General features: G+C 50.2%; 1 protein-coding gene across 1 annotated transcript in view; it reads left to right on the top strand.

Moving 5' to 3' along the window:
• ZNF827 (zinc finger protein 827) overlaps nucleotides 1-15,717 on the top strand; it is a gene marked incomplete at its 3' end in the record, with an annotated part of 150,832 nt that extends 135,115 nt beyond the window's left edge. The window contains exons 9-14 of the mRNA XM_084245844.1: nucleotides 1,618-1,755; nucleotides 3,135-3,306; nucleotides 4,254-4,420; nucleotides 10,863-11,054; nucleotides 11,403-11,580; nucleotides 14,895-15,717. Coding sequence (XP_084101970.1) covers nucleotides 1,618-1,755; nucleotides 3,135-3,306; nucleotides 4,254-4,420; nucleotides 10,863-11,054; nucleotides 11,403-11,580; nucleotides 14,895-15,717 — 1,670 coding nt within the window. The remainder of the gene's footprint in view (nucleotides 1-1,617; nucleotides 1,756-3,134; nucleotides 3,307-4,253; nucleotides 4,421-10,862; nucleotides 11,055-11,402; nucleotides 11,581-14,894) is intronic.
• Nucleotides 15,718-16,797: the final 1,080 nt, after the last annotated feature.

Here is a 16,797-nt window from a genome sequence, read left to right on the forward strand (position 1 = left end):
CAGATAAATCAATAAATGTGCCTTATCAGTGTTGGGATTGCTGGCAGGTGCCCTGCAGCAAACATTGCAATTTCACCATCTCTCTCTCTCACTCTCTCTCTCTCTCTCTCTCTCTCTCTCTCTCTCTCTCTCTCTCTCTCTCTCTCTCACGCACACACGCACACAAGCACACACGCACCATCCAAGCCTGCTTTCCTATTTCTTCTTTGCTTAGATTCCCCCATCTAGCAGATCTGCATTCAAATGGAAATTGATCCAGGTGACTCCCCCAGACCCAGGTGGCAGCTGTATCTGGGAAGCAGTTTTAAATAAACCGTGTGCACTAAAGTCCTTTGTTCTAATGTTGCCTCTGACCAATGGTCTGAGCATTTTCATCCGCATGGATCTTAGGAAAAGTCTCTTCACCATTTAATTATCACCATGTGGTGTCTGCTTCTAGAAAGCGGTACTGTTTTTGAAGAAGATTGACAATTTATCGAGGGAAAGGACAAGTAATAACTCAGTATATTATTTGTCTTGTTCTTTAAACTGAGGCCGGCCGGCCTTTTAGTTGCTCAGACAAGTGGCCTTGGGGAGGCCTCTCTTCCCACTTTCTGGCACCTTCTCTGTCACCTCCCCTGTATTACTATAGAAGGAATGTTTGTAGAATCCATTGCAGTCTGGGGGAGGACGGAGAGATGAGAAAATTAAAGGTAATCTTATACCTTTATGAGAAAAATAAAGTATTTTAAGAGGACAAGAGAATATATGGCTATCCACGGGTTTCTTTCATGGTTGTGAGTTATGTACAGATAACTTGCTGTGCTCACCGTTTTCCCAAATACGATGAGACCTCTGGGGAAAGTCTGGCTGGCACTCTACCATTAGGGAGTTTTATGTCTCCCGGTGTCTTAGTCTGCTCAGGGCGCTCTAGCAAAATGCCACAGAACAACAGAAACTTAGTTCTCTCAGTTCAGGAGACTGAAAGCCCAAGGGCAGTTTCAGATCAGGTGGCAGACCTCGTTCCCATAGGGCAGAAGGGCCAGGGAGCTTTGAGGGGTCTCTTATAAGGGCACAGATTCCCCCCCCCCCAGCAGGTCTCCACTCTGGTGTCCTCCCAGACACCCACCTCCTAACCCTGAGAATTACAGTCTCAACAATGAAGGGGGGGGTCACATTCCATCCCGTCTGTTCTAAGTTCCACACTCAGGATTTTGCAGTACCCAACCACAGGCCAAACTTTTCTCCACAAAAGCCAGTGACAATGTCTTTCCTTCAGGGGGCTGGAACCATAAGAGTCTGAGAGTCTGTATTCTTGATCTACTGTCTTGGGGCCAGAGTTGACATTTTCACGTGCAGTTCAACCACTCACTCTTCTGACTCCCGACGCCATCCCGGGCACAATGCTAAACCATGCTAACAGCCAGCTAACGGTAGCAGCTGACGAAAGAGAAAACACTGACTTGACTGAGTTTGGAATCCGTCTCCTCCACAGCTTTCACCAGAATCCAGTAGTTCCCGGGGCTCTGCAGGTGTCAGCCGCCTTCCTCAGAAGAAAGCTCCTGAATGTTGACTAAGTGAAATTTCTCCCGTTGTTGCCCTGCGTGTGCCTCACACTGTTTTGTTCTTTTGGCCCAGAAACAGAAAAGATAGTGCTAGAGGCAGGAAATGGGTTGCCCTCCTGGAAATTCAATGACCAGCTCTTCCCCTGTGACGTGTGTGGGAAAGTGTTTGGCCGCCAGCAGACCTTGTCCCGGCACCTGTCGCTGCACACAGGTGAGTTAACCTCACCCTCGGCTTCTGCCCCCCTCTACCCAGCTTCTCTGTTGCCGAGAAACTGGTTCCTCTAAGAACCTCAACAGCGAGTGGTGGAGATGCTTGTATCCTGGCTTTTCAAGCCATTTTCTGGGCTTATTCAAATAAGGCCCTGAAGGGTTTTGATTTGTATTGGAAAGACTCAAAGTTCAAGTGAGATTAATGAAAAGAGATAATAATACACATTGATGCACATCCAGGTAAACCCCCAGATTCTGGGAATCCACTGCCCTGATCTTGAGGATCCAGGGGGTGGGGTTGTTACCCCTCTTATGTGGTAGATGGGAGCAGGAGGGGAACAGAAAACCAAGTGTCCCTTCCTGTTCTGCCAGCGTTCATTACCTTTACGGTCCAACGACAGCACCGCCTACTCCTTTTTCTGTAATTTTCTCGATTAAGCAAATGAATCCAGAAGCCGCTGTAGAAACTGTGTTGAAATGCTCTCAGTTTTATGAGCGGTTTCCACTAAGAAATTAATTGAAATTTTTAATTTTATGTATGCAAAATGAGCGTTTCCTCTTAGATTATATCATGCCATCCATTTTTTTTGTCTTTAATTTCATTAGTTTTTCATTTCTTGGCTGACCCGGGCCTGGAGCTCAGGGACAGTGACCGGCTTCTCTTACAGCCCCCTCTCGCCCCTCAGCCCCCGCCTCACCTGGCCTCCATGGTGTGTGTAGCCATAAGCGTGTGCCCGTGTGCACACCCAGCGTTCATTTAGCCTCTTAGGAGCCCCCTGACCAGGAAGGAGGGGGGGGCCTGTGGATGTCCCGAAAACGCAGGTGGTCCCTTTGCTCTGGGTCTTTCTTTTACTTTTGAAATTAATACAGAGGGACTTGCTGGTGGGCAAAGACTATTTCCCCCCATCCCCGTCCCCCTGAACCTCAGAAAATTGACTTTGTTTATGAACGTCTGCTAGTTTGTAGTTGTCCGTTTTGTCTCATCATCCACTGTGATTCCTTGTTTCATTCAAAGATGAAAATATTTGTCTGTATTTTTCTGACTAGCTTTACTCTCCATAACTCCCTCCAGCACCTTCCATGTTGCTGTAAACGGGACATTTCGTCTCCCTTATGGCTGAATAGAGTCCATGGTGTGGCCAGCGCCCCTCAGTGGCACTTAGCTGGCTCCAAAGTCCTCGCGACCAAAGCCCCCGTGCAGCAAACCCTGGGGTGCTCCCAAGCACACTTTAGAGATGTCCAGCTCGGGGGGTTCCTCTGACCCCATTTGAAATGAGACTTGAGCCCCTTCCTTGATACCGCAGCGCGGGCTCTTGCAAAGTGTTGGGATGGCCTCGTGGGAGAGTGGTTTCAGGTTTTTCCTATTTCTTGTCACCCCAGAGGAAAGAAAATACAAATGCCACTTGTGCCCCTATGCTGCTAAGTGCCGTGCTAACCTGAACCAGCACCTGACCGTCCACTCGGTGAAGCTGGTGAGTACGGACACCGAGGACATCGTCAGCGCCGTCACCTCCGAAGGCAGTGACGGGAAGAAGCACCCGTATTATTACAGGTGAGCAGCCGACGCCCCTGCCGGCCGCTTCCCGGACGTGCTCGCGCCTCCCTGCCCGTCTGCCAGGGCGGCCGGGCGGGGCCCACCTTCCCGGGGACATAACAGCCTGGGGTGAGCCCCTCTCTTGGCTTAGGGTGGCCTCGTAGACTCAGTGGAGAGGGAAGTGGGCTTGGAAGTGGCTTTCTGGGGTGGAACTTGAGAGAGTGGCGGGGCTCTGAGGAGTGATCGTGTTCAGTCTCCACAGCTGGGACACTCCCAGCTCTGAAGCGCCCACCTCCCTGCCTCCTGAGAATTGCAGGAGCAAAAAAGATGAGGGAAAACAGGCCTGAGAAAGCACTGCCTATTTTTCCCCGTCTGCCTTGTCCTCTCCTAGCTGGAACTTTCTTCCCTATTCACCCACGATCCATATCCTGTTTGGTTGCTACCAAATTCCAAGCTGCCAGCTCTCTACCTAATCTTGCCCAGGAGCCAGGCCATCCGGATGGGTGGCCTCTGTCAAGAAGGTCACAGACCGGGCTTATTGCTCCAGGTGCCAGCGGGCACCCGGTCTGTGCTTTCCATCCACCCGGGAGCTTCGCAGAGCCTGCGAGAGGCCGGCCCGCCGCGCGGGGCACTCAGGTTGACCGTCCGCGCTGCACCTGCTGGCCCAGAGGAGTCCGCTAGGTGATGGGCGGCATCTGGAACCTGTAATTTTTAATTAACTTTATGATTACTTAGCATCGCGATAGCATGTATGGGATTGTTACAGTGTGCTGGCACTTAATCCGTTTGGCACGGTGACCACTTCCAAAGCACCCCAGAAAGCAGGAGAGTGTTCTAGCCCCAGCCCTTTGGCTGGGGAGAAAAGGTGTGTAAACGCCCCGTCGCTTGTTTTTCCCCCTTGGCGAGGCCACGCAGCAGCGGCCAGCCTCCACTCAGCGCTCTGCCTCCTTCCCCTCCTCCTCTAGCTGCCACGTGTGCGGATTTGAGACCGAGCTCAATGTCCAGTTTGTCAGCCACATGTCGCTCCATGTGGACAAGGAGCAGTGGATGTTCTCCATCTGTTGCACCGCCTGCGACTTCGTCACCATGGAGGAAGCGGAGATCAAGGCTCACATCGGCACCAAACACACAGGTGACCATCCCTCGGCCCCCTCACCCTTCTGCGCTCCGGCCCCGGGCACCCAGGTGCCACCCACCTGGCAGGAGCACCCTCATCGCCATGTGGCACCAGCAGGAAGCAGGGCTACGTGTCCCTGCAGCCCCCATACCCTGGGCCAGCTCAGCCGCTGACCCGAAACACCCCGAGTTCACACATGGCGGAGAGCTGTGGAGCGGCTTGCCGGGGCCTGGGCCTGGTCGCGGTAGGGATGTGCGTGCTGGCCGGCCTTCAGCCTCCCTACAGCCCCGCAGTGTGAGGATCCTCTACAGCGAGACGCAGGCATAAGGGGGAGGTGTCAGCTCTGGGCAAGGTCAACGCTAGGATGTGACGCCAGAACGGCACCCAGAGCTGCTTCTCCCGGTGCTCCCCCACCCTGCTCGCTGCTGTCTGGCAGGTTGTGCAGGAGCAGGAAGCTGATTCCCCTAAAATAGCCAAGCGTCCTCCAGGCTGTGGCCCAGACTCGACGGCGCGAGTGTCCTCGTGGCGCAGGGACCAGTGACACACGAGGACTAATTCAGCAAGGACAGGCCGCCGCCCCCCACCCCACCCCACCGTGTGTTCATGGAGCTTATCAACTCCGAGCCCGGCGCTGGGTAGGCCCTGCACATCCTGGGCCTTGGAGGCTCCGCGAAGGGAGCTGTCCTGACAGTTGTGCTGACATGGGCACGGCAGAGGGGTATCTCCGGGCTGTGCCGTGTCGGCTCCCTGGTGCCAGCGGCCACAAAGGCTTGTTTTTGTCAGTAAATCGAGCGGCTATGGCTTGGAGGCCTGCAGAGAGCCGTTATGCAAGTGAGGCGGTGCTGTGTGTGGAGGTGGTCATCTGGCCCTAACCACGTTAGCACCGCGGGCAGCAGGTGAGCCGGGAAGAGCCACGCAGAGACACACTAAGTCGGCATTTCTGCAGAGCTGGTGGAAGGAAGGGCCAGTCCCGTCTTCCATCCCAAGGTTTCTCATATTCTTTTTCTTTTTCTTTTCTTTCACTTCTCTTCTTCTAACCCCAGTCACCCCAAAGTATGCCTAAACTCAGCCCAGAACCTTCCTCCACTCTCCCACCCCACAACCTCTCCCCTCCACAAACCCTGGTTTCCAGCTCAGGGAAACCATAGAAACCAGAATGGCAAGAATCCTTAGAGTCTAATGACTTAGCATCACCTCCCTGTCATGGATGGGAACTTCGCCTCTACAAGTACAACGCGCTGCCTAATTGGCACCGGGAGCACACAAAGTGCTGGTGCCCTCTGTGGCGGGGGCCCCTCACTAGCTAGGCAGAATATTCTCATTTGCAAGGAGAGCCAAGGGTGAAATGCATTAAATACCGTGGATGCCTGGAACACGGCTGCTGTTAGGGAATGAGGTAATAACCTATTTTATAAGCCAGAGACACTTGCACTTTTTCTTTCTTTTTTAAGGGCCAGATAGTTAAGTATTTTAGGCAGTCGGGCCATACATTTCTGCCACTGCTACTCAACACTGCCTTTGGAATTCAAAAGTGGTCACAGACAACAGGCAAAGGAATGGGCATGGTGGCGGGCACTGTGCCAATAAAACTTTATTTACACAACAGGAGGCTACATTTGGCTCCAGGGTTACAGTTTGCTCACCCCTTTCATAAACTAATGGTCTCAGTGTTCTGTATTTAGTTATTTTGAGGTCTTTGATTTTAACCCAAAATATGTTGATCTGCGTCTGTACATTAGTAAGGTGTCTTTTGCAGAGTCATGATACAGAGCAATGTGTGTGACAGGCCGAACACATACATGTGACACCATACACAATGCAGAACGTGTAATCTGTGCTCAGTGATGTGCTTGCTGAGACTGGGGAGCGCGTGTGAGTCACTGCTGTACCTCTGGCGCCTGCCCGGTGCCTGCACAGCATACGAGGTCTGTGCACGCTTGCCCGCCTACACACGCTTGGGTGTGCTAAGGAAGGAGATCACTCAGGCATGGCGCTGGCTTGACCTCCAGTCTGTGGCCGCCTTTATACAGTCGATGTGCAGAAAGAAGTAACTTGGAAGGCAGAGAGCACGTGTTACGTTCTATATCCTGGGCCTCCGTCTTAGACCGGGAGCATAGCAGCTCTTCTGGCCTCTCTGGGCCTCCATCCAGCCCTTGAGTCATTCCATGCACAGGAGGTGCATTTAGATTGACCTGGCCTAGAAACCGGCATCTTCTGCTTCAGTATCCTGGTTACCTCCGTGACACTGTCATCATCAGGATGTACTTGAATCAACAACAAATTTTTAATAGTTTCCGCAGAATCCATGGGCTTTCTCTGCCTCCTGACTGGCTGCCTCATTGAAGGCACCCTTGTAAAAAGGGGTGTGGGCCAGGGGGATCCTGAGGAACTATCCTGAGCTTAGGCATTTTCCACAGAGAACCTCCTCACCGTCTCTCCATTCCTGGGCTCCTTGTCCCTACAGAGAACGCAAGTTCTCCGGTGCTTGTGACTTCCTCTGTGCAAATTTTACTGCAATTTTTAAATGTTGCAGGAAGTGACATTGAGGAATATGAATAGCTCATTGGGAAATATTGTCCTCAATAACTCCCCTCACACTGATGCCAAAATAAGTGCCAGATGACTCAGAATCTTTTAACAAATTGGCCCTAGGAAAGCTTGAAAAAATAGAATATTTATCGGGCCTCCCCGGTGGCGCAGCGGTTGAGCGCTGGGTTGCGAGGCTGCCGGCGACCTCTGCGGCGCCGGTTCGATCCCCGGCTGCTCCCCGGCCACCGGAGGAGGGTCCCGCATGGCGCGCAGACCTCTCCTGCCGCCCGCTGCTCCCCTCAGCAGTGTACTTCGGTCCTTCTGCCTGCTCTGCTCCCCGCTCTGGCTCTGGTGAATTCTCTCACCCTCCCGCGCTTCTGACTGTACCCAGTGCATGCATAAACAAAAAAAAAAACAAGCAAATAAATAAATAAACATGCCTCTATAAAATTTAAAAAAAAAAAAATAGAATATTTATCAAAGTTGCAGAGTGAGAAGGTATAAGTGATACATGTCACAAAGGAAAGAATTGAGAAATTTGACACATAAAAATTTGTTTGCAAAAGAAAATATGAGAGAAGGAAACAAAGAAAAAAAATCACTGCCTGAAAAATGTATTTATTAAATGACCAAAACACTGATGTATTTACTACAAAGAAAATTCAAATAAACTGATTAGAAGCCCATCAGGTAACTAACTGAAGAATTCACTAAGAACATGAATAGTCAGTTCATAATAAAAGAAATGAAAACTAATCACTTAACGGGAGAAAAAATGTTTAACCTCAGTAACAATCAAATTAAATTCAAGAGCAGTTAATGTTGTACCTATTAAGTTAGAAGACCTATTACAGTGATTTGTAGTGTTTTATAGTGTAGCCTTCTGTTGTCAGGTGATGATATTTAGGGCTTTGGCCTGGCAACATGGTAAAACTTTTGGAACCTAATTAGGTAGTACATACCAAAGTACTTGAAAATGTGATCCAGTAATCTCTATTTTGAGCATTTATCCACAGAAATGGGGGGGGAAATCAACCAATGGAGTATCAATTTTAAGTTAAAAAATATTAACTTTAATTTTAAAGAAATACTTAGAGAAAGATAATGGATTTAATACTATCATTTAAAACTATTATTTCATAATTATTTTCATAATTTTTTGAGAGCCAACCATGTGCCAGCTATATAAATCAACATGGGGAAAAGGGTTATATTTTACAAATATTACATGGTGATTTTGTAATAGAACAGCAATAATATATTCTTCTATAATGCTTTCCATGAGCCAGGCATTTTTCCTAGTGCTTTCCATATAAAAATTTATGAGATAATTTAAATACCTCTTTGAAGGTCATACAGCTCTTAAGTGGCACAGGTAAGATTCAGATGCAAGGATTCTGGGTGGAAAGCCCTCGCTCAAAGCCACTAGATTACTCAGAGGCAGGGATTTTTAAAAAGAGATGCTTTCTTTTTCAAAACAGGAAAATAAGTATACACCAAAACTGTAATGGTGGTGGTTTTGAGGCAGCAAGATGGTGATTATTTATGGTTTCGATTTCTCAAGTTGGAGTGTTTTATGAAAGATTTAAGCTCCTTTGAGTTCTCCTTCCTGGGCGGTCCCAGGATCCTAGTAATGGGTGAGGCTGCACTACCTGTGCAAGGGTGTAGTTCAGGAATCTTGTAGTGCAGATGGTAAATGACTACGTGGACCAGAATGAGCCTTGGATGAAACCAGGAGGGCACCCTGGCTCCTCCCTACTGATAGAGCAAAAACAAACAAACAAACAAAAAAACCAATGAGGACTGAGATGAGAAGCTAAGAAAGATAAGCTTAAAGGCTGATTTCCCTCTCTGTGGCCTCCAGGAGCTTGTGTATTTATAAAGGTATTGATTCAGGCAATGGTGGCCAGTGCCCTAAGGTCCAAGGTACTTGAGGCTATTCTTAAAGATGGTAATTAAAATGAATATGTCCTCATTGTAAAAGCTAATTTAAAGTAATCACTTGCAATAATCTGTTGGTAAGAACAGCCTGAAAGGATGGATTTGGTGAAGCAATATCAGGGTGTTAGCACCTCATTGAAAATACTCTATTTGACTACAAAATTAACTAAATTGGTTAATTTTTTTTATATGTATCCAAACAGGCAGGATTATTAACAAAGGGGAGAAGGGTAAAGAATGCTTGCACATACACAAATAGGCAGAAAGAGCTGCTTCCAGAGGGACAGTTTGTTGATAGGTGTGTTTAAAGGGAGGCCTGCATACTTGAGAGAAGAGCTGCTGCTGCTTTGCAAAGGAGAAGGCTGGCGATGAGGAGGAGCACCTGCCTAGGCACAGGTGGGCAGGAGGGTTACTGCTAAATTGGTTAAAATTCAGTAAGAGACTGGTAATAATGATGTTAGCTTTCACGTGGCTTCCTGTACGGGGGCGCTGTTTCAAGGCGTAAAGCCAACCTTCCTCATGGGTCAGTGAGTGCCTGTCTGTACAGAAACTGGGTTAGTTCTGTTAGGAAGATTTAAAAAATTTTTAACTGAACTAAGAATTGTTTGCCCTGGACCTAAGTGTAGTTCTCTCAAAAACAGAGTCTGAAGACACTATAAAAACGAAATCTTTTCAGGCCTCCCTGGTGGTGCAGCGGTTGAGCGCTAGGCTGCGAAGCTGCCCGCAGCCTCTGCAGTGCTGGTTCAATCCCCGGCCGCTGGGAGAGGGTCCCACATGGTGCGCAGACCTCTCCTGCCGCACCCGCTGCTCCTCTCAGCAGTGTATTTCGTCAGTCTGCCTGTTCTGTTCCCCGCTCTGGCTCTGGTGAATTCTCTCACCCTCCCAAGCTTCTGACTGTACCCAGTGCTTGTATAAATAAATAAATAAATAATTTTTAAAAAAACAATCTTTTCTCCTTATTCCTTGTTTAAAAAATGCTTTTTTAATTAAACACGTAATTTATGGTCACTAGAAAATTGTGAAAAACAAATAAAACAAAGCATATAACGCTGGTGATTTCCCTCTTTATCTGTGGCCATTAGAGCTTTGCTCACTTTCAGACTTTTGTACCTATCTGTAATATATGATTTATTTTTTCATCTCCTAACATAGGAAGTTCATTTTTGGAGTTTACAATCATTAATTACTTGACTGATTGATTGGAAGGAACTGAAGCAAAATCTTGTATTTTTCACCTTAACCTAAAACTGCGGGGTTGCATTGAATTGGTTTGTGGACAAAATTAACATCTTTACAATAGTGTGTCTCCTGAGTCCTGAACAATGTAATATTTTTTTTATCACAGTGTACCTTCAATGTTATTATGCCACTTCATATGTATTTTAAGAACCTCACAATAGCATATTCCATTTTTCTCTCCCCAGACTTTAGGTTATTGTCAAAAAAAAAATATATATATATATATATAATTTTTGATGCCCTTAGATGTTAATGGCCTAGTGGCTTGTTTACTCCTGGCTTGGAGGCAGAGCCCAGTGTACTGATGAACGCCTTGGGTGGCTGAGTCAGGCCAACTGGAATCTCTGTCCACCTCTTCCCAGCCCTGCGACCGCAGCCAGTTTAACCTCACTGTGAAATGGGGGTGATTCCTAGGGTTTTGGGAGACCTTAAAATGAGATAATGCATTTAAGGCTGAAGTCAGTTCCTGGGACCTTGTAACAGTCACATTCACTCCATCATAGAGATTGTTGTTTGTTTTAATTATAATAAGACCTCAATAAACACTTGTCAAATGACTGCAAGCGCCACAGCATCACCACCACAGGTCACTGGGACCTCGCCTCCTGGGTTGGGGGGGTGACTGGTGTTGCTGGAAACATCCGCTTGTGCCCCCAGCGGTGGCGTCACCCTGAGACCCAATTCCATCCCCTCCCCTGTGACTGTTGCTCTAAGGTTTTCATCTCCAAAGGTTATTTTTCTTTTTCAGGGGAAGACAGGAAGACACCCAGCGAATCAAATAGCCCCTCTTCATCATCCCTCTCAGCTCTGAGTGATTCCGCCAACAGCAAAGACGATTCAGACAGTTCCCAGAAAAACAAGACTGGGAACAACCTGCTGGTCATCTCTGTGGTGCCTGGGAGCCAGCCCTCCCTGAACAGCGAGGAGAAGCCAGAGAAAGGTAAAGGAGCTGTGGTGTGCCTGCCCCACCCTCGCCACTCCAGGGGGTAGTCCAACCTTGAAAATAAGTCCTTGAGAGGAGTGATATTAGGCAAAATGCCATTAGACCTAGGAACAGCATCATACATAGGAGCTAAAATTTGCATTTCCCTTTCACTTGATTTGCATCCCAATATGGGGTGGAAGGACCCGGGCTATGGCACCCTAACTGTGTGTTTAACGCCTTTTAGCACAGAGATTCAGGGAACAGCTCCTGGAAGGGTTCAGCTGGGGAGGTGGGAGAAGAGAACCTCTCCACCCTCCTGCCCTCTGCCCCCTGCACCTGTACACCCAGCTTCGGTCCTTCCAGGGTTCGAATGCGTTTTTTGCAACTTTGTCTGCAAGACGAAGAATATGTTTGAGCGCCATCTGCAGATACACCTCATCACCCGGATGTTTGAGTGTGACGTGTGCCACAAGTTCATGAAGACCCCCGAACAGCTGCTGGAGCATAAGAAATGCCACACTGTCCCCACCGGTGGGCTCAAGTAAGGAAAGCAAGTACAGAACCTTTTACTGTGTTGTTATTAAGTGCCCTGTCCCCACCCCTACCCCGTCCCCTCCCCTGAAGGTCGTGGGGTCCTGGAGAGGGGAAGTTTGGCATGAGAGGAGTTAGCCAGTTGGATAGGCATTAGACCTGCCCCGCATGCTCAACAGACGTCAGCAAGAGATGCACTTCACAGAGGGCGTGTCGGAGCAGCTGGGCACACAGGGTAACTCGTCCTAGCTGCTGGAGTTTTGTTCAAACTGGATGTTAATGGTCTCAGGGGTTAGTGCCCCAAGAACACAGGGTTACGCTGTCACTTCAGTTACTGCTGATTTTTTAGATGATTTGCCACAAATCTTTTAAGCAAGCATTTCAACCACCCATCGCTACCCTGCCCTCAAAAATTGGAACCGCCCCAGGTTGGCAGGAGGCAACATTTTACATGCACAGAGCATGTGTGTGCCTTGCGTCTTCTGCAAACATGCCTGCCACCTGCCCAGGAACTGGAATTGGGATCTCCCTGGTTTAGACGTCATGAGATCTGACATTTCCAGTCACGTGTTATTCATGGATTCCCCAAAGACCTGGATAGCGAGTGTCATCCTTAACCAATATTTGCAAGAAGCTCTCCGGTCAGAGGCGAGACCAGTAGGTTATTACTCAGCACACGGTGTATCTGGCTGGATCATAGGCGCCAAGGAGCACGCAAGGAGTGAAACGTAATTTCCACCCTCAGGGAACTGATGTCCTGGCACTACCAGAATTCAGTCCTCCTCTGTGAGTCTGAGACCAGAATCACTGCTGGTCTGCTCCAGAGAAAGACGCGATGTGAACGGGCTCAGAAAGACACAATTGTCAAGGCCTAATGACCCGTTTTTAGCTGAAATGATCATGTAATTAAAAGAGGGAAACATTACATTTTGCTTATTACCAGGAAAAAAAAAAAACCCTTTTGTTTTAGAACATTTTTGTGCGTGTAACTCAACTTGCAGAGAGGCAGCAGACTCCAGGATGGGCAAGGTGGAGAGACCCAGAAAGGCCCAGAAGTGCTGGGACCACGTGGGGTTGGCTCCACGGGGCTCCGTCTGGCCAGGGGCGCCCTCCCCAAAAGCTGATGGGAACAGGAGTCGGGGAGCAGTGCCTATTTTGTCACAATCCATTTTGTTCCACTTGGGGTGGGGGAGCGGCTAGCTGGGAGGGGAAGGGGGGGTACCACGGGTTGGGGGAGGGCGGATTCCAAACAACCCATAAACGGGGCATTCCCAGCAACTGCTCATTTGGGGATTCGACTGGGTTTGTGCCCACTGACCCTTTCTAATTATTTGTGAATTCTTATTTTTTTTGAAAAAAAAGTTTTTAAGAGCCATTTTCTGTGGTTGGCCTAGCGTCATCGCCCTTCCCAGTAGCCCAGTCACACCCATTAACTGCTGCCCAGTCCACTTGTGGCTTTGCCATTAGCCTTTCGTGGGGACCGAAGGAGTCCGGAGCCTCGACCCCTGGGGGAGAATGCCCAGGGAACGCTGATGTTTTCCGGTACAGACACTTCCCATGCGGTGCTAACAGTCCCCTGTGTAATAGTTTATATTCTAGGATGGCCAAGTAGAAGAATACTTGGGAAAAATTGATAATGCCTTCTGGCTATATACAGTGAGTCTTTGTTTTGTTTTGTTTTGTTTTCCCTTTGCCATATCAGAGAATTCATTTGCCTGAGAGCGTGTCTTTACGATAAATCACGGGCGCACGGACCACCCTTAGCACTTTGCCTGAGCAGCGAAAGAAAGATTGAGCTGTGGGTCACAGAAATGTCCTTAACGTGAAACAGACCGCCGCTGTCTAAATTGCTTTTCTGTGATGGAACTGCTTGTACTCTATATCCTGTTCGTAATGCAGATCAAATAAGATTATACTATTATTTTTCTTTTGCCGTAGCTCAGGACAGTGGTGAGTTTCAGACTCCTCTAGGTAAGGCCCAGCTTGGCGTAGGGGTTGTGTGTGCACCTGACCTGGGAATGGGCTTTATATTTCTCTCGTGTGCACTCTTCTGTGAGCTGAGGGCCCAGGGCTAACGGCGAGCTTGGCGCTGAGGAGCAGTGCACGGTGCACTGGGTCGTGGTGGGCTCTGCTGAACACCTCTCCAAACCCTCAGGGGACACTCACGCCCGCCCCAGGTGCCGGGCCAGCGCTGAGGCAGCCACTTCTGCATTTGCATCCTTTTTGTCAAGAGAGCACACACGCCACAGCCCTCAGAGCAGCCACTGACTGCAGCCTGGCGGCCTCTCCCGGGAAGCTGCGCAGACTTGTAAACACGTCCTCATGGCTCCTCCTGCCCCTCCGCACAGCCTGGAGGCGGGGGAGTGCGGCCTCTCTGCACAGAACGAGAGCCGAGCCACGAGGGGCCCCTCTGCCCCGGGGTAGATCCAGTTAGAGCCCGGCCAGGCGACGGAGCTGGGGCCGACCTGCCCCCATGACACGCGGAGGCCAGTCCAGTCTTGCACGGGCACCTCCCGGGCACTGCAGAGTCACGGGCCTGCCCGCGAGCATTTACCATCCAGTCGGATTATTTCTGTGATGGGATCATGTACAAATATCATCGTCAAGCTCCCGAGAGACGTGTCGCCCTCCCTCCTTGTCCCTGGCTGGCGGCTGGTGGGTGGGCCTTCTTCTCCCGCCCCTGTCCCGGCCCTCCGCCCCCTTCCCTGCTAGATTGGGAGCCAGGCCAGGAGACGGGTGAGGGGCCATCGCTCTGAACAGACACTCACACACTGACACACACACAGGCCTTCTCATCCTAACCCCCCTTAATCAGCACGATCTGACCCCTGTGACTTTCTGTTTGCTGGAGGTAGCTCTCCCCTTATAAGCTGTTCTTTAAAACTCTTAGCCTTTCTGCGTGTGCTTGGTGTGGTGCATGAAAAGTCAATTCTTTGTGTTGCTCCCAGCTAGAGGGGAGGTCAGGAGGTTTAGACCTCAGCTGTGTCGGGGGGCTGGGAACGGGGAGGGCTCCCAGGGGTTGGTGGGGTGTCCTGGGGAGCTACGGTATTTAGTCCTCCCCTTTCTGTGCTCGCCTTCCGAGGGCTGGTGTCCTGCTATTGCAGCCAGGAGACCCGGGGGAGGCTGAGCGTGCCTCCGGGGGGGCGCCTCCCTAGTGGGGACTGCTCTGTCAGCAGCGAGAGCAAGGAGGGTCCCCTTCCCCCCCCCCCCCGGAGAGGCGGCAGGGCCGGGCTGGGCAGGGGGCAGGACAGGCTGGAGAGGAGGGTGAAGGCGGGAGCGGCGGAAACGCGGGCTGAACCCCTTCTGGTTGCTTCCCCTCGGCAGGTGCCCATTCTGCATTTATTCCACCAACCGCCCCGCTGCCATGGAGTGCCACCTCAAGACCCACTACAAGATGGAGTACAAGTGCCGGATCTGCCAGACGGTGAAGGCCAACCAGCTGGAGCTGGAGACGCACACCCGGGAGCATCGCCTGGGCAACCACTACAAGTGCGACCAGTGCGGCTACCTGTCCAAGACGGCCAACAAGCTCATCGAGCACGTGCGGGTCCACACCGGGGAGCGGCCCTTCCACTGTGACCAGTGCAGCTACAGCTGCAAGCGCAAGGACAATCTCAACCTGCACAAGAAGCTGAAGCACGCCCCCCGCCAGACCTTCAGCTGCGAAGAGTGCCTGTTCAAGACCACCCACCCCTTCGTCTTCAGCCGCCACGTCAAAAAGCACCAGAGCGGGGACGGTCCTGAGGAGGACAAGAAGGGCCCGTGTCCCGCCCCCCAGGACCCGGCCGTCCCCGGGGCCCCGCTTCTGGTGGTCGGGAGCCCCCGGAATCTCTTGTCTCCCCTGTCGGTCATGTCCGCCTCCCAGGCCCTGCAGACCGTGGCCCTGACCGCCGCGCACAGCAGCGGCGGCTCCGAGCCCAACCTGGCACTCAAGGCCTTGGCCTTCGACGGCTCCCCTTTGCGCTTCGACAAATTCCGGAACTCGGATTTTGCCCATCTCATTCCCTTGACAATGTTGTACCCCAAGAACCACTTGGATCTCACATTCCACCCTCCCCGGCCTCAGACTGCGCCTCCCAGCATCCCCTCGCCCAAACACTCCTTCCTCGCCTATCTCGGGCTAAGAGAAAGAGCAGAGACTGTCTGAGGGCAGCCGGGCTCTGTACCAAAAACAGACAGACAGGAAGAAACAAAAACCCACAGAACTTAAACACAACCCCAGCAGGTGTATGTTGCTGCAAAACCCGCAGGCCCCGTCCGGGGTCTGAACACGTGTACTGTAGATCTTTAGCAAGGAATAGAGAATTGGCCTGTGTGTTACCTACCGCATTGACCTGAAAGCTGCTTTCTCCAGTCTTCAGAGAGGTGACCTGCCGCATACTTCTACCTTCAGAGGCATGCCTCCCACCCCCAGCCCTTCGCCGTACTTTTCTCTGAAAAAAAAAAAAAAAAAAGGAATTTTGTCTTGTTAAAAACCCTAAGAGAGTGTCCTTAATAGCAATCAGCACTTGTAAGCTTATCTACTGGTGCATTTTGTTTTCTGTTGGGTGAATGGGGTGTGAGGACGTCTGGATTCTGAAAGCTAAGACTGTGTGTCCCGTGCCATTTTGATTGCACATTCTTTGTACTGGATTCTTTAACCGCCATGAACGTTCTCCCCCTGGGTGGTTCGTCCACTGCAGCCGCTATCCCTAAGCTCCTCCATCACCTCTCCCTCTCTATGTTATGGCTACGGAGTGGTAGGGCCTGGTGCTCAGTCCCGGAAGGAATGGTAGGCTCTACAGTGCTGCTGGAGATTTCCGCCAGGGCCCCGGAGACCCTGCACGCCCGTCTTCTGTGCTGACGAAGGTGGGAGGAAGAGCCCCGTCTGGAAGAAATATCTTGCAGCACTGCAGCTGACATCACAAAACAGAGTGTGTTTTGTGTGTGCCCCCAGCCTACAACGGTTGCGGGCCACACACACAGTGCGTCATTTTTTTAAGGGCAGATTATATATATATATATATATATACATATATATATATACACACATATATATATGTATATATATGATGTATTAATTCAGTGGTTACCATTTGTTTGCAGGAAAAAAATAATTGTATGAGTGAAAAATTTTATGGTTGAGAAATCCAGCCAAGGAGATTAAAAGGGGTTTGGATATACTCTGGGTATAAATGCTCAGACTAAAAAAAAAAAAAAAGAAAAAAAAGAAACAGCAGTTTTGCAC

This window comes from Talpa europaea (genome assembly GCF_964194135.1).
Source record: "Talpa europaea genome assembly, chromosome: 10".
In the NCBI taxonomy this organism is placed as follows: Eukaryota; Metazoa; Chordata; class Mammalia; order Eulipotyphla; family Talpidae; genus Talpa; species Talpa europaea.